Consider the following 18084-nt stretch of genomic DNA (forward strand, 5'->3'; position numbering starts at 1 on the left):
CACATGCTCACAGAAAGTGTGTAGAGCGTAAAAATTGTCTGTCCTCGATTACAACACTCAATACCAAGTTCCAAATTGCTTCTGGAAGCAACGTCAGCACAAGAGGTGTTCACCGGGAGCTTCATGAAATGGGTTAACATGGCCGAGCAGCCGCACACAAGCCTAAGATCACAATGCCAAGGTTCGGCTGAAGTGGTGTGACGCTCGCTGCCATTGGACTCTGGAGCAGTGGAAACGCGTTCTCTGGAGTGATGAATGATGCTTCACCATCTGGCAGAACGCTGCCTGCCCCAATGCATAGTGCCAACTGTAAAGTTTGGTGGAGTAATTAGTCCGGTTTATACCTAAGCAATAAGCAATTGTGGCATGCATAAGAACAGCCCTTAGCCGTGATATATTGGCCGTATACGACAACCCCCCCCCCCCCAGCAGCTTGCTTTGTAGGATAGCCCCCCCCCCAGCAGCTTGCTTCGTAGGATAGCCCCCCCCCCCAGCAGCTTGCTTCGTAGGATAGCCCCCCCCAGCAGCTTGCTTCGTAGGATAGCCCCCCCCCCCAGCAGCTTGCTTCGTAGGATAGCCCCCCCCCCCCAGCAGCTTGCTTCGTAGGATAGCCCCCCCCCCAGCAGCTTGCTTCGTAGGATAGGCCCCCCCCCCCCCAGCAGCTCAGCTTGCTTCGTAGGATAGCCCCCCCCCCCCCCAGCAGCTTGCTTCGTAGGATAGACCCCCCCCCCCAGCAGCTTGCTTCGTAGGATAGCCCCCCCCCCCAGCAGCTTGCTTCGTAGGATAGCCCCCCCCCCCCCCAGCAGCTTGCTTCGTTACCAACTAATTAGAACAGTAAAAAGAAATGTTTTGTTATACCCGTGGTATACGGTCTGATATACCACAGCTGTCAACCAATCAGCATTCAGGGCTCGAACCAACTGGCCAGTTTATAAAGACCATTATCACATGCGCACTAGCACTCAGTGTGCACAGGGAGCAGTGTACCACGTCATGGAAAAACATTGCAGACATTGGATGAATATAAATCGTTTCATATCTTTAGCAGTGAGTGAAATTTGGCCTCAGCAATTATTTGACTAATTCAATGGATGTTTTGCGCACAAAGGTGATGACTAAAAGAGTCTTATTAGAAATGTTCTAATCTGATTTCCCGAGTGATGCACGGGTTGACTCATAACCCCCAGTCCCTGCAGTTATATCCGTGGGTGGCGGGTTTAGGGTCATGAAATATTATTGTGTGTATGAAGGGCGGATTGAATAAAGAGAGAACAATACCTTTAAGAAATATATTATTGTGCAACTTAAATCTGTTGGCTACATTGAGAATTTTTTATTTAATTATTTTTGGCTATAGGCTAGCGCATGGATGCTAGATAACTGTAGGCTCGCCAAATAGCTTTACAGCCAATCGGCAAATGATTTTGGGAACGGGCAGAAAAAATGCATGTTGTTCCATGGAGGAAAAAAGGACAATGTCTTTAGTTTAATTCAATAAGAGATAAACTGTGAAATGGAGAGTTGAAAAGAAAGAGAAAAGGGAGGGTCAGAAAAGTAATATCTGGGAAATATTAGGTGAAGTGGTAAAATAGTATGATGGCAGTGTTACTGTATGTGTGCTGATTGTGAGGCGCTATTATTAAGTGGAAACATCTAGGAGCAACAACGGCTCAGCCACGAGGTGGTAGGCAACACATGCTCACAGAAAGTGTGTAGAGCGTAAAAATTGTCTGTCCTCGATTACAACACTCAATACCAAGTTCCAAATTGCTTCTGGAAGCAACGTCAGCACAAGAGGTGTTCACCGGGAGCTTCATGAAATGGGTTAACATGGCCGAGCAGCCGCACACAAGCCTAAGATCACAATGCCAAGGTTCGGCTGAAGTGGTGTGACGCTCGCTGCCATTGGACTCTGGAGCAGTGGAAACGCGTTCTCTGGAGTGATGAATGATGCTTCACCATCTGGCAGAACGCTGCCTGCCCCAATGCATAGTGCCAACTGTAAAGTTTGGTGGAGTAATTAGTTCCAGTGAAGTAATAATTAACTGAATAACTAAATAATTAGTTCCAGTGAAGGGAAATCTTAATGCTACAACATACAATGACATTCTAGACATTTCTGTGCTTCCAACTTTGTGGCAACAGTTTGGAGAAGGCCCGCTCCTGTTTCAGCATGACAATGCCCCCGAGCACAAAGCGAGGTTCATACATAAATGGTTTGTCAAGATCAGTGTGGAAGAGCATGACTGGCCTGCACAGAGCCCTGACCTCAACCCTATCAAACACCTTTGGGATGAATTTGGTACGCCAACTGCGAGCCAGGCCTAATGGCCCAACATCAGTGCCCGACCTGACTAATGTTCTTGTGGCTGAATGGAAGAAATGGATGGACATCCACAAATGAATACATACCATATGAAACGTAGCAAATCATACTAATTGGAGAGTCCCGGATTTACGTCTACCCCTGAGTCCAGGTTGCTCCTTAAACCTGCTTTTTACAATACCCCTCAGAGGGAGGTGAGCCTCTGCATCTCAAATGGAACCCCATTTCCTATGGACAACTACTATTGCCTAGTTAGAGCCCATCTGGTCTCAGGGGTAGACATAACATAGTAAATGTAAATCTGGTTAAAAGTTGTTCACTTCATATGGAATTTACTTGGAATGCAAACTTTGTCTGTGGGTATGAAAGTAAGCTGCAGTGATAAGCAGGCAGGGCTCTAGTACAGAATAAATCTCCTAGGTTACGCGATTGTTGCCAATCACACTACAGGTGTTTCAGGAAGTCATCTACCATAAACATTCTTCTTCATCTAACCAATCAATAGCCTTAGACATCACATCACTGCTGAAAAATGTCACCTACTATTTGGCTCAGGTTTGTGTTATTATATATATATTTTTTAAGTTAGATATAGAAGCTAAACTGGGTGGTCCCATGGAGTTGTGAGTATGGCGCCCTCTAGTGGTAGACTGTGTTGCTACACACCACACTTCTTGTTTTGCCTCTTCGGGCCACCGATGTTAATGTAATGTAAGCTCCAACTTTGTGCTATGTCCATTGTTTCTGGATGTGAAATAGACAAGACACTACTATCATGGAGATTTAACTCATAATCTATAGCTGAATACCTTTGCGTGATGTCATTCTTACCAAAAACTTTCTGTTTCACGTCTAGATCCTGAATTCAAACATTCACTCGTTATCTGTTGCTGCGAGTGGTGACACTCGCGCCTTTCCCCCTTCACATCTACAGTATATCCTGGCAAGGACAGCAGTTGAAAAATGAGCCGGCTGGTTAAACCTGGCACTATCCCTGTAAAACGATACGTAAATCACACTCCCAAAGCATCCATTCACCCAGACAATGAGACCAAATGGTTAGCCATCTTTATTATGAAATATTGGACCAAATCACACAGCTGGTACACTGCTCCAGTCCCTGTCCTGTTTTACACCCTACTGGCAGACAGACAATTAGAGAGACAGCCCTCTCCCAGCTCAATATAAAGGCGCCTGTTATAACGGACCACCGTCTCTGTGCATCTCTGTTCAAAACCAGTCTGTGTTTGAATAGCATCTTATTCCATATATAGCGCACTACTGATGACACACATGGTTACAAGTACAGCACTATGCAAGGAATAGGGTGCCATTTTGGACGCAACCCAGTCTTTAGACTCCCACCTGGCATTGCCCCGACCAAGCCCGACAGACAGTTCACTAAGTCCCCTTGTTCCAGTGGATATATCGGCCACTGATTTGATATATTTATGTCAAGTCTCTCGCGATGACATGAGATTTGGTTTGCGGTGCTAAGATTATTTTTATGTAGAGAGCGAGAGAGAGAAAGGAGGTGGGGTTCTGATTTTGCGTGTGACCATGAGCAGACAGGAGAGTAGACTTAAAGCCAATTTATGCTTGATTTCGAAAATGTGGTCGGAGGCGCTGTACGGAGGACGGTGTGATGCAATTGTGGAGCCACGCAGAGGACAAATTATGGAGGGCTCCTTATAGTTCCGCATTGTCATGATTGGTTGATATTAGGTGGGGGGTGGGAGGTCCTGTATAAACACAAACTCACTTCCTTGACAACAGCTCTGCAAAGGAAGTATACATGCCCTGGCTTCAGAGGTTGTATCTCAGTAAATGCTGTGTGGCCACTGCAGAGCTTTTTACAGGAAACAAACTGTACGGTGTCGCGACTATTTCTACTTCCCACTGAGATGGCAAACTGGTATCTCCTATGTGTATAGGAGAAAAGTTAGAACCCAAGACATGCAGCATGGTGGGAACGGTAGAACCAGTGGGTGGGGGTATACAACCACATTATAACACAGAGGGAGATGTTTTAGTCAGAATGGCAATTCTGCCTATAAAGCAACAAAAAAATAAGACCAGAAGGAAGACTAAGACCATCTAATGCAAAGAGGGGCATCTTTCAAAACTGGTGAACGATGATCATCTCCAGTCAATTGCACTTGTAATTCATTACAATATTAGGGTATTATCAGTGGCCATTTTGTGTCTGTCTGCTCAGTGGGCTGGCTTCAAGCTGAGGGGAAGGACAACTGAGAGAGGGCTTGTTCCACAGAATACAGTGCAACTTCAGAAGCAGAGAAGTCAAAGGGAAAACATTTCAGCACACACTTCCAGGGCCTAGCAAGCTATGAGAGAGAGGTTGTTTGTTTCAGTAAGACATGTCATTTAGGGTTGATAGAATGAGATGAGACTAGAGAACAGAACAAAGAAAGTAAAAGGACAACCACAACTTTTCCTTCTGTCAGACAGATCTCCTTCCAGAAGTTCGGAGAAAGGTCTACAATACTCAAGCAGAGATTTCTTGTTTTTCCCCCCAATTTTTTTTAAACATTTTTTTTTACGAACAGCAAAACTAAAAACATTTTTATCTCCCCCCCCCATTTCCTTCTATTAGTTTTCCCTCCTTAGTTCTCCATATTTAACATGGACGTTCTAACCATTTCTTTTTTCTTGTCTTTTTCATATTTTAATTTAAGAAAATAGTATAAAGTTAGTAGCGGCCTCGAGCGATCGGCCAGAAGGAGGAGAAACCGGTCTGATCCCAGAGTCCTGCGAAGATGGTGGGGCTGCAGCCACACGCGGAGGTGAGGCTAGGGCTGCTGCCACACGCGGAGGTGAGGCTAGGGCTGCTCCCGGGCTGCTAGGATGATGTGTGTGTGTGGGGAGATGGGGAGGAGAGAGGGGGAAGGTACAGAGAGGAGGGAGGAGAACAGAGACTTTCAGTTGGGGAAAGGAGAGAGAGAGGGCTACAAACTGGTCAGGTAATCAGTCCATTGGTCTCTTTTCTCCATGTTTCTTTGTAAACTCCTCTGCGTTCTTAAAGAATTTTTTCCGGTCCTTTGAGTATTCTTCTGCTAGGTCTGCCCTCAGGGGGTGCTCTGGCTGGGGGTCGTTCACCAACGCAATCAGGGACTGAATTACTGCAGAATAGACAAACAGTCAGTCACGAATTACTGCAGAATAGATAAGACAAACAGCCAATCATGACATTGCAGAAACTGAATCAGTGCAGAATGAACAGATTATTTTCCTTTTTGACTAAAGAAGCAATTACTACTTCAACAGAAAGTTCAACAATTAAACTGACACACAAAGGAAAATGAGTCATGACATTGAAGTAGAATACTTGACTGATTCATGTTCCCTTTCTCTTTCACTTCATTCATTTGATCAGGTTCTACTGTCCAGTGTCAGGGTATCATGCCATGGTATCACGCCCAGCGTCAGGGTATCATGCCATGGTATCACGCCCAGCGTCAGGGTATCATGCCATGGTATCACGCCCAGCGTTAGGGTATCATGCCATGGTATCACACCCAGCGTCAGGGTATCATGCCATGGTATCACGCCCAGCGTCAGGGTATCATGCCATGGTATCACGCCCAGCGTCAGGGTATCATGCCATGGTATCACGCCCAGCGTCAGGGTATCATGCCATGGTATCACGCCCAGCGTCAGGGTATCATGCCATGGTATCACACCCAGCGTCAGGGTATCATGCCATGGTATCACACCCAGCGTCAGGGTATCATGCCATGGTATCACACCCAGCATCAGGGTATCATGCCATGGTATCACACCCAGCGTCAGGGTATCATGCCATGGTATCACACCCAGCGTCAGGGTATCATGCCATGGTATCACACCCAGCGTCAGGGTATCATGCCATGGTATCACACCCAGCGTCAGGGTATCATGCCATGGTATCACACCCAGCATCAGGGTATCATGCCATGGTATCACGCCCAGCGTCAGGGTATCATGCCATGGTATCACGTCCAGCGTCAGGTTATCATGCCATGGTATCACGCCCAGCGTTAGGGTATCATGCCATGGTATCACACCCAGCGTCAGGGTATCATGCCATGGTATCACGCCCAGCGTCAGGGTATCATGCCATGGTATCACGCCCAGCGTCAGGGTATCATGCCATGGTATCACGCCCAGCGTCAGGGTATCATGCCATGGTATCACGCCCAGCGTTAGGGTATCATGCCATGGTATCACACCCAGTGTCAGGGTATCATGCCATGGTATCACGCCCAGCGTTAGGGTATCATGCCATGGTATCACACCCAGCGTCAGGGTATCATGCCATGGTATCACGCCCAGCGTCAGGGTATCATGCCATGGTATCACACCCAGCGTCAGGGTATCATGCCATGGTATCACGCCCAGCGTCAGGGTATCATGCCATGGTATCACGCCCAGTGTTAGGGTATCATGCCATGGTATCACACCCAGTGTTAGGGTATCATGCCATGGTATCACACCCAGCGTCAGGGTATCATGCCATGGTATCACGCCCAGTGTCAGGGTATCATGCCATGGTATCACGCCCAGCATCAGGGTATCATGCCATGGTATCACGCCCAGCGTCAGGGTACCATGCCATGGTATCACGCCCAGTGTCAGGGTATCATTCCATGGTATCACGCCCAGCGTCAGGGTATCATGCCATGGTATCACGTCCAGCGTCAGGGTATCATGCCATGGTATCACGCCCAGCGTCAGGGTAACATGCCATGGTATCACACCCAGCATCAGGGTATCATACCAGCGCCCAGTGTCAGGGTATCATGCCCAGTGTATCATGCCCAGCGCCAGGTTATCACGCCCAGCGCCAGGGTATCACGCCCAGGGTCAGGGTATCACGCCCAGCGCCAGGGTATCACGCCCAGCGCCAGGGTATCACGCCCAGCGCCAGGGTATCACGCCCAGCGCCAGGGTATCACGCCGGTGTCCAGCGTCAGGCTATCATGCCTGCGTGTCATGCAAGTATCAGGGTATCAATCAGTGGTACGGTATCATGTCAGTGTATCATTTGGGTTGGCAGGTAGCCTAGTGGTTAGAGCATTGGTCCAGTAACCGAAAGGTTGCTGGACCGAATCCCCGAGCTGACAAGGTAAAAAAAAAACAGGCAGTTAACCCACTGTTCCCCGGTAGGCCGTCATTGTAAATAAGAATTTGTTCTTAACTGACTTGCCTATATAAAAAAGGTACAAAAATATAATCATGTAAGTATTGCAGCCAAATTTACATTATATGCAAATTATAGAGTGTGTGTGTGTGTGTGTGTGAGACCCACCTTGGTCAAATTATAGAGTGTGTGTGTGTGTGAGACCCACCTTGGTCAAATTATAGAGTGTGTGTGTGTGTGTGAGACCCACCATGGTCAAATTGTAGAGTGTGTGTGTGTGTGTGTGAGACCCACCATGGTCAAATTATAGAGTGTGTGTGTGTGAGACCCACCTTGGTCAAATTATAGAGTGTGTGTGTGTGTGTGTGAGACCCACCTTGGTCAAATTATAGAGTGTGTGTGTGTGTGTGTGAGACCCACCTTGGTCAAATTATAGAGTGTGTGTGTGTGTGTGTGTGAGACCCACCTTGGTCAAATTATAGAGTGTGTGTGTGTGAGACCCACCTTGGTCAAATTATAGAGTGTGTGTGTGTGTGTGAGACCCACCATGGTCAAATTGTAGAGTGTGTGTGTGTGTGTGTGAGACCCACCATGGTCAAATTATAGAGTGTGTGTGTGTGTGTGAGACCCACCATGGTCAAATTGTAGAGTGTGTGTGTGTGTGTGTGAGACCCACCATGGTCAAATTATAGAGTGTGTGTGTGTGAGACCCACCTTGGTCAAATTATAGAGTGTGTGTGTGTGTGTGTGAGACCCACCTTGGTCAAATTATAGAGTGTGTGTGTGTGTGTGAGACCCACCTTGGTCAAATTATAGAGTGTGTGTGTGTGTGTGTGTGAGACCCACCTTGGTCAAATTATAGAGTGTGTGTGTGTGTGAGACCCACCTTGGTCAAATTATAGAGTGTGTGTGTGTGTGTGAGACCCACCATGGTCAAATTGTAGAGTGTGTGTGTGTGTGTGTGAGACCCACCATGGTCAAATTATAGAGTGTGTGTGTGTGTGTGAGACCCACCTTGGTCAAATTATAGAGTGTGTGTGTGTGTGTGAGACCCACCATGGTCAAATTGTAGAGTGTGTGTGTGTGTGTGTGAGACCCACCATGGTCAAATTATAGAGTGTGTGTGTGTGTGTGAGACCCACCTTGGTCAAATTATAGAGTGTGTGTGTGTGTGAGACCCACCTTGGTCAAATTATAGAGTGTGTGTGTGTGTGTGAGACCCACCTTGGTCAAATTATAGAGTGTGTGTGTGTGTGTGAGACCCACCTTGGTCAAATTATAGTGTGTGTGTGTGTGTGTGAGACCCACCATGGTCAAATTATAGAGTGTGTGTGTGTGTGTGAGACCCACCATGGTCAAATTATAGAGTGTGTGTGTGTGTGTGTGTGTGTGAGACCCACCTTGGTCAAATTATAGAGTGTGTGTGTGTGTGTGAGACCCACCTTGGTCAAATTATAGAGTGTGTGTGTGTGTGAGACCCACCTTGGTCAAATTATAGAGTGTGTGTGTGTGTGTGAGAGACCCACCATGGTCAAATTATAGAGTGTGTGTGTGTGTGTGAGACCTACCTTGGTCAAATTATAGAGTGTGTGTGTGTGTGTGTGAGACCCACCTTGGTCAAATTATAGAGTGTGTGTGTGTGTGTGTGAGACCCACCTTGGTCAAATTATAGAGTGTGTGTGTGTGTGAGACCCACCTTGGTCAAATTATAGAGTGTGTGTGTGTGTGTGTGAGACCCACCTTGGTCAAATTATAGAGTGTGTGTGTGTGTGTGAGACCCACCTTGGTCAAATTATAGAGTGTGTGTGTGTGTGTGTGAGACCCACCTTGGTCAAATTATAGAGTGTGTGTGTGTGTGTGAGACCCACCTTGGTCAAATTATAGAGTGTGTGTGTGTGTGTGTGTGAGACCCACCTTGGTCAAATTATAGAGTGTGTGTGTGTGTGTGTGAGACCCACCTTGGTCAAATTATAGTGTGTGTGTGTGTGAGACCCACCTTGGTCAAATTATAGAGTGTGTGTGTGTGAGACCCACCTTGGTCAAATTATAGTGTGTGTGTGTGAGACCCACCTTGGTCAAATTATAGTGGGTGTGTGTGTGTGTGAGACCCACCTTGGTCAAATTATAGTGTGTGTGTGTGTGTGTGTGAGACCCACCTTGGTCAAATTATAGTGTGTGTGTGTGTGTGTGAGACCTACCTTGGTCAAATTATAGTGTGTGTGTGTGTGTGTGAGACCCACCTTGGTCAGTTTTGGTTGCTGGTTTCCAGTTCTCTGCGCTAATGACAGGCAGACACACCTGTCCCTTCTCGTCGATGTTGGGGTGGTAGATCTTCGTCTTGAACGTGATCTTGGGGGGCTTGAAGGGGTACTCGGCGGGGAAGATTAATTCAATCCTGAAAGCTCCCTTGTCATAAGGTGCGTTGTCCTGGAAGAGTAATGTGTAGAAAATAAACCATGGTTAGTTAGTGTGACAATGACCATATCCAAGGAGCATCTCTTATGACTGTGTTATGACATTTAATACATGTAACAGTGTTATGTAATAGTCCTTCTAGAACCAGAACATAGAGACTTCTGTGATGTAATGGTCCTTCTAGAACCAGAACATAGAGACTTCTGTGATGTAATGGTCCTTCTAGAACCAGAACATAGAGACTTCTGTGATGTAATGGTCCTTCTAGAACCAGAACATAGAGACTTCTGTGATGTAATAGTCCTTCTAGAACCAGAACATAGAGACTTCTGTGATGTAATGGTCCTTCTAGAACCAGAACATAGAGACTTCTGTGATGTAATAGTCCTTCTAGAACCAGAACATAGAGACTTCTGTGATGTAATGGTCCTTCTAGAACCAGAACATAGAGACTTCTGTGATGTAATAGCCTTCATGAGAGAATTGTGAAGCCATGAATCAATGATGAGAATAAGACCACTTACAGGGACAATGAGACCTTGCCAGGTCAGTATGTTGGATTCATCAACTTGAATGTTTCTGAAGTTTTTCATTCCAGACTTGCGAATCTCTTCAAGTTCCTGAAAGAGGAGAGAGAAACATCATGATATGTTAAGGCCCCTCCAACGACTCTGTTGATGGTAATGTACAATCCTTCCAAGGATTGTGGCTGAGTAACCCTCCGAAATCCCTACAACGAGTCTGATGTCAATCAAGTAATAGATAGAGATAAATAGATAAAATAAATAGATAGATAAAATAGAGAGGTGGCTGCTTGTGAGGCATCTATGTCAGTCAATGACAGCTCATCTGGTATTGACATGTCTTGTAATTGTAAACAAAACTGAAACCCAGACAGACAATTGTGTGCTTGTCATGTTACTGTCTGGACAGACAACATACTAATAATGAATGTTTTGTTTGGTCCACAGAATTCATTTAGCTTGCGGCTGATTGTTTATTAGATAAACATTTTTTATATTTTTTATATCTAATAATAGTGTATGAATGTAGGTTTTGTTTCCTGCTGCAAACAAAGATGAGCTCATGAAATAATTGACTCATGTCACGGTGCAGTTTTCTACAATGACGTCGTGTATCTTGTTAGCCAGCTATGGCTCTATCTATCTATCTATACAACTGGAGTGGTACCCAGGCGGTTACAAAACAAAAGATGATTGCATTTTCTTTGGCAGTTGATTAAAATTGTTACTGTTTGCTAGTTAGCTAAGCTCTGGATAAGTCGCATGTATAAACCGGGTAACTTGAATAATTGACTCATGTCATGGTGCAGTTTAGGACGATAATAAGATAGTGTACTGTAGTTGTACTGAATGATGACCGAGCCCTTGAAAACCCTTTAAAACAACGGGACAGTGAGGTTGTGCTTCGTGTGAGTCACAAAATAAGGCGAAACATCATTTCCCCATGTCGGTGAGGCAATTTTGGGTAGCTACTAGCTAACCTAAAGTAGCAAACAGCGTAGACAGATCTGTTACGGAAATAACTCACTACGCGGTATTTCTAGCCATCGCAAGGTTGTGATAAAACATAAATTGATCGGTTTCAATGTTAGTTCTTAACCCTTTAAAACATCGGGACAATGAGGTTGTGCATCGTGTGAGTCACAAATAATGCGAAATATAATTTCCCCATTTAGTTAGTTGGGTAACTACTAGTTATCTAGCTAATCTAAAACCAGGAGCCATAAAATAAAAAAAACAGGACATCTCCGTAAAGGAAGTGGTTAACTAGTCAACTACGACAGTAGCCATCGCACGGTTATTGATACACAGAAATTGATCGGTGTAAATGTTGTTTGTACATTTTCCGGAGATTGGTGTCAATACTAAGCATGAGCAAGCAACGTCGCAGACTAGTTTCCCTGCTGTTCCCGGTCTCTCAATCTTCTCTGGCCCTGCCGGTGCTTTCCTAACCGGTTTTATGCTCGCTGGCCTAGTTTGTGAAAGAGACTGCCTTCTCGCCTTTAGCGGGACTTCCAACACTTCTGGACCAAATACAATTTAGGACAACAATAAGATATAGTGACTGAGTCGTACTGAATAATGACCAAGCCCTTAGATAGACCATTCTGACTTAAAAAAAAATTATGGATAGATGTATGAAAATAGAGTTATCATGATATTTACCTTGTGCAGTCTCCTGCTCGCCGCCATCTTGCATCTACTGTGTGTTCCCAGAATACAACGCGGCGACTTGTCTTGGGGTCGCAGTTCCAAAAAGGCAATAAAAAAAGTATGGGACAAATGACCCCCAAAATGTTGATTCTCTTTATCGTGTGTTATATGACTCATTTTAGAATACTAAAGAGGCCAGTCCACTTTTTTTTTCTGTTGTTGATGGCAAATTTGTAAACATTCAAACCAACAAAGGTTTTAGAAGCTACCAGAAATGTTTCATTTATTGATTAGTCAAAAGCCTTGATTCTGAAAATACCCTTATTGTACACTGCAGTGTAGCCCATATAAACAGCTAAAAACTCTCCCGTTGGCTACGATACCAATTAAGCATATTCATTCCCTGGACTTGTATTTGTAGTATTGTAATGAAACAGGCAGGGAGCAGGTCTCGGACCCTCGACCTTCGAACCCGAGGTCCGGCGCGCTATCGACTGTGCCGCAAAAGCAGAGAGTCGATTTCCGCGCTTAGAAACCCAGAGTCGTTACAGTATCAAATGAAAAAGGTGTGTCCGGTTCAGACATTTTTTAAATGTAACTAGGCAAGTCAGTTAAGAACAAATTCTTAATTACAATGACGGCCTAGGAACAGTGGGTTAACTAACTACTAGCCTACCTGCGGCCCCACATAATTAATTGTGTGTGTGTGTACGTGCGTGCGTGCGCGACTGTGTGTGTGTGCGTGAGTGACATTTGAATGTGACAGATAAATACAGGCATCTCAAATTATGTTTATGGAAATAGGATATATTCAAAGTGATCATTTGTTTGAGATGGCTGTAGTTGTCTGACTGCTCAACCCGTAGCGTACCCAATGGGCCGACCATTGTAAACTAGCCACTAGCGAGTGTTTTGTCAATGAATTAAATATTTCCTTTCTACCCCTCTGAATAGAATAGAACAAGTCAAGTTCTCTTGTAAACAATAACTGTGTTGTGCTATCACAACCACCCGATGTTGCTCTTACTGTTCCCCGAGCGCCGAAGACGTGAATGTCGATTATGGCAGTCCCCCGCACCTCTCTGATTCAGAAGGGTTGGGTTAAATTTCAGTTGAACGCATTCAGTTGTACAACTGACTAGGTATGCCCCTTTCCCTTAGTTCAAAATCAAATCACTCAACAGACACCTCCATCCACTATCTGTCTATATAGCAGAACACAACGAATGACCACTAAATATTGCTGTAGTGTTTTAAAGTACAAGCGACAACTCCCCAAATTTATATAGGAGCTGCTTTTCCAAGCCTGGTAGTATTAACCGCTAGATGGCAGCAGTGGTCCCCATACTACTGCAATAATAATTGTACTGGGGTCGTAGGCTAAATTCATATTCTACACCCCTCTCCAACTGCCTGTCATGGATTTCAAGCATTTTCCTGTTGTAAGCAACAATGGCTGAGGGAGTGCGCCAGTGCATACGTTGGGAGAGGGTTGCGAATTAAGACGCACCTGTAACGGATGTAAAACGGCTAGCTTAGTTAGCGGTGCGCGCTAAATAGCGTTTCAATCGGTGACGTCACTTGCTCTGAGACCTTGAAGTAGTAGTAGTAGCTCTGCAAGGTCCGCGGATTTTGTGCAGCGATGGGTAACGATGCTTCGTGGGTGACTGTTGTTCACGTGTGCAGAGGGTCCTTGGTTCGCGCCCGGGTATGGGCGAGGGGACGGTCTAAAGTTATACTGTTACACACCCAGTGTGTGAAGTAGGAGCTTTTATGTCGCCCCTTTGCAAGCCACAAAAAAATACCCACCTCAATGTTGGTGCAAAGGCGGCAGTGGTAAAAAATACTTTCAAGTACTACTTAAGTTGCCTTTTTGGGGGGGTATCTGAACTTCATTTCTATTTTTGACAACTTTTACTTTTACTCCCCAACATTCCTTAAAGAAAATAGTTAAAATTTTTACTCCATACATTTCCCCTGACACCTAAACGTACTCGTTACATTTTGAATGCTATGCAAGACAGGAAAATTGTATAATTCACACACTTATCAAGAGAACATTCCTGGTCATCCCTACTGCCTCTGATCTGGCGGACTCACTAAACACAAATGCTTTGTATGTAAATCATGTCTGAGTGTTGGAGTGTGCCCCTGGATATCCGTAAATATATATTTTTTTAACAAGAAAATGGTGCCGTCTGTTTTGCTTAATATAAGGAATTTTAAAATACTTTTTACTTTTGATACTTGAGTACATTTAAAAACAAATACCTTTAGACTTTTACTTCAAGTTGTATTTTACTGGGTGACTCACTTTTACTTGAGGAACTTTCTATATTTAAAGGTATCTTTACTTTTACTCAAGTATGACAATTGGGTACTTTCTCCTCCAGTGCTGACTATTGTATGATCACAGGTTTACGCAAGACAAAACAGTCCTCTTCTCCGTTGCCCTGCAGCGATATCATAAACGTGTCATCACTCATCCGATTCATTATACACAGCCTTGCGCAACAAACACAAAACCTTTCTGTTGAGTATAATATAATAATAATATTATACATTTTTTTCAACATGTTTTTTTTCTCTTATCATGACAGTGGCATATAAACAGCCTGTACTGAGGACCACCAATAGGATCGCGATACGATGAACAATAGTAACAAATTGTTTGCTTTGTGATGTGATGACAGTTTGGCTCCAGTTGATACTTTCTCTTTCCCGCCACGTAGCATTCCTCGGTTGGGACTAGCCCGAGCATGATGAGCAGCAGTTTACTGTAAGTGTACCAGTAAAAAAAACAGACATAAACAATGATAGAAAACAAGAGTGATTTCTGCATAAAAACGCCAGAGAGACTTCCCCTCTCTGTCTCCATCTTACTTCATCAGCCATGTCTGCCTCTGAGACTCAATAATTCCATTCAAAATGGCCCGTGTCATTTTACACTGCATAAGAATGGCCCTTCCTGGGACAAAAAAAATCTATTGATTGAGTCACAATTGCTGATTTCCTGATATTCTTCACATTTTGCCATAGGTTGGAGGCAAATGTTTTTAATATGATAAGTGTTGATCTATGGGCCCCATACCGGTCAGTAATTTGACCATGCTTGCTACAAGTTTAGATATCTGGCGCTAGACTAACTTTTCCAAAAAGTTAGTCATGTAGCTGACATGGGCAAATTGAGTGACAGTGATTTTATGCACAACCAAATTTTTAAATGGTATATTTGATTATTCTAACTCAAGGGTAAATTGATACCCCGACTGAGTTCCTAAAAACAAAACAAAAAGGTCCGCCAGTTGCCCACCACTGTCCTAGACAAATTATTTCATCATCAAGCCAATCTCAGAATTCTACAGAAGAGAGAGAGGGAGAGAGTACACTTTCTAGGTCAAAGAGGTTGCAGTGAGAGGCATAGAATCAGAATGACTGCAATGGATTCTAATTCTAGATTTCACATCATGTTTTTAAACCAGGTCTGGTATCTGTGTCTGTTGATGCCAGTAAAGGGTGATAAAAGACTCTCTACTTCCATAAACAGTGGGCAAGTCTGGCATACCGATAAGATAACAAGACACAAGACCAATATGATGCCCTCATTGCCACCGGAGGGGATTTCTGCACAGAGACTGGCTGTGTGTTTGGGACCATGCATGCGTGTGATGTTTGTTTCTTTGGATGTTTATGGTTGTCGTTTTAAATAAAAGAGGACAATGAGAATTTTCCTTGGCCTTGTTTAGAGAATCATTTTAGACTGAAGTAGTTAGCGATTCCCACCATAAAACAGGCAGAGGGGAATTTGAAGTGGCTTGGCTCAGGATTGTGACCTATTAGAATTGAATGTGGTGAATGTGCTGTCAAAAACATTGGCAGACAGACAGACAGACAGACAGACAGACAGACAGACAGACAGACAGACAGACAGACAGACAGACAGACAGACAGACAGACAGACAGACAGACAGACAGACAGACAGACAGACAGACAGACAGACAGACAGACAGATAGATAGATAGATAGATAGATAGATAGATAGATAGATAGATAGATAGATAGATAGATAGATAGATAGATAGATAGATAGATAGATAGATAGATAGATAGATAGATAGACAGACAGACAGACAGACAGACAGACAGACAGACAGACAGACAGACAGACAGACAGACAGACAGACAGACAGACAGACAGACAGACAGACAGACAGACAGACAGACAGACAGACAGACAGACAGGCAGGCAGGCAGGCAGGCAGACAGGCAGGCAGGCTTATAGACAGACAGACAGACACTATCAATGAAAATCTTTATCAAGGATAGGTTTGGTGCACTTCTATTCTACATTTACACCTGTTTCTTGGGAAACAGCTTAAAGTGATATTTAAAAATAAAGAACTATATGCTGTATTCCTATTAAACCTTATCACACAAATACACAATCTAATGGTAGTATATATATATTTCCCCTCTCATCAATCTAAACACAAAACCCCATAATGACAAAGCAAAAACATGTTTCTAGAAATTATTGCAAATTTATGTCTAATCCCCCGCGGAAACATCACATTTATGTAAGTATTCAGACTCTTTACTCAGTACTTTGTTGAAGCACCTTTGGCAGCTGATGTTTAAAGTTAGTGAGGGAAATGTAAGTCTCCAGCTTCAGCGATTTTTGCAATTAATTACAGTCACTGGCAGCAGAGAACTGTAAGGAAAGACGGCCAAAGGAGGTGTTGGCTTTGGGGATGACCAGTGAGATATATCTGCTGGAGCGCGTGCTATGGGTAGGTGTTGTTATCATGACCAGTGAGCTAAGATAAGGCAGAGCTTTACCTAGCATAGACTTATAGATGACCTGGAGCCAGTGGGCCTGGCGACAAATATGTAGCGAGGGCCAGCCGACTAGAGCATACAGGTCGCAGTGGTGGGTGGTATAAGGCGCTTTGGTAACAAAACGGATGGCACTCTGACTCTACATCCAGGATGCTGAGTAGAGTATTGGAAGCTATTTTGTAGATGACGTCGCCGAAGTCAATGATCAGTAGGATAGTCAGTTTTACTAGGGTAAGTTTGGCGGCGTGAGTGAAGGAGGCTTTGTTGCGAAATAGAAAGCCGATTTTAGATTTAATTTCAGATTGGAGATGTTTAATATGAGTCTGAAAGGAGATTTTCCAGTCTAGCCAGACACCTAGGTATTTGTAGTTGTCCACGTTTTCTAGGTCAGAACCGTCCAGAGTAGTGATGCTAGTCGGGCCAGCGAGTGTCGGCAGTGAACGGTTGAAAAGCATGCATTTGGTTTTACTTGCGTTTAAGAGCAGTTGGAGGCCACGGAAGGAGTGTTGTATGGCATTGAAGCTCGTTTGGAGGTTAGTTAACACAGTGTCCAAAGAAGGGCCAGATATATACAGAATGGTGTCGTCTGCGTAGAGGTGGATCAGAGAATCACCAGCAGCAAGAGCGACATCATTGATATATACAGAGATAACAGTCGGCCCGAGAATTGAACCCTGTGGTACCCCCATAGATACTGCCAGAGGTCCGGACAACAGGCTCTCTGATTTTACACACTGAACTCTGTCTCCGAAGTAGTTGGTGAACCAGGCGAGGCAGTCATTTGAGAAACCAAGGCTACTGAGTCTGTCTATAAGAATGCGGTGATTGACAGAGTCGAAAGCCTTGGCCAGGTCGATGAAGACGGCTGCACAGTACTGTCTTTTATCGATGGCGGTTATGATATCGTTTAGTACCTTGAGCGTGACTGAGGTGCACCCGTGACCAGCTCGGAAACCAGATTGCAGAGTGGAGAAGGTACGGTGGGATTCAAAATGGTCAGTGGTCTGTTTGTTAACTTGGCTTTCAAAGACTTTAGAAAGGCAGGGCAGGATGGATATAGGTCTATAACAGTTTGGGTCTAGAGTGTCACCCCCTTTGAAGAGGGGGATGACCGCGGCGGCTTTCCAATCTTTAAGGATCTCGGACGAAACGAAAGAGAGGTTGAACAGACTGGTAATAGGGGTTG

The 18084-nt window shown here is 44.5% G+C and overlaps 1 protein-coding gene across 1 annotated transcript; it reads right to left on the reverse strand.

The window, feature by feature from the left end:
* Window positions 1-3377: 3377 nt before the first annotated feature.
* Window positions 3378-12200, reverse strand: ube2l3b (ubiquitin-conjugating enzyme E2L 3b). Its single transcript, XM_020470100.2, has 4 exons — window positions 12071-12200; window positions 10406-10501; window positions 9707-9893; window positions 3378-5466 (listed from the first exon to the last, which is right to left on the reverse strand). Exons 1-4 carry the CDS (start codon window positions 12095-12097, stop codon window positions 5312-5314), a joined length of 465 nt encoding a protein of 154 aa, XP_020325689.2. The 5' UTR covers window positions 12098-12200; the 3' UTR covers window positions 3378-5311.
* Window positions 12201-18084: the final 5884 nt, after the last annotated feature.

Source organism: Oncorhynchus kisutch, linkage group LG3, assembly GCF_002021735.2.
Source record: "Oncorhynchus kisutch isolate 150728-3 linkage group LG3, Okis_V2, whole genome shotgun sequence".
Taxonomy (NCBI): domain Eukaryota; kingdom Metazoa; phylum Chordata; class Actinopteri; order Salmoniformes; family Salmonidae; genus Oncorhynchus; species Oncorhynchus kisutch.

Bases quoted from the DNA above. Each gene is read 5' to 3' on its own strand.
- ube2l3b (XM_020470100.2), bottom strand. From the start codon at position 12,097: ATGGCGGCGAGCAGGAGACTGCACAAG. The intron at 10,502-12,070 runs GTAAATATCATG...CTCCTCTTTCAG, and splicing joins CGAGCAGGAGACTGCACAAG to GAACTTGAAGAGATTCGCAA. The intron at 5,467-9,706 runs GTGGGTCTCACA...TCTATTCTGCAG, and splicing joins AGCAACCAAAACTGACCAAG to TAATTCAGTCCCTGATTGCG.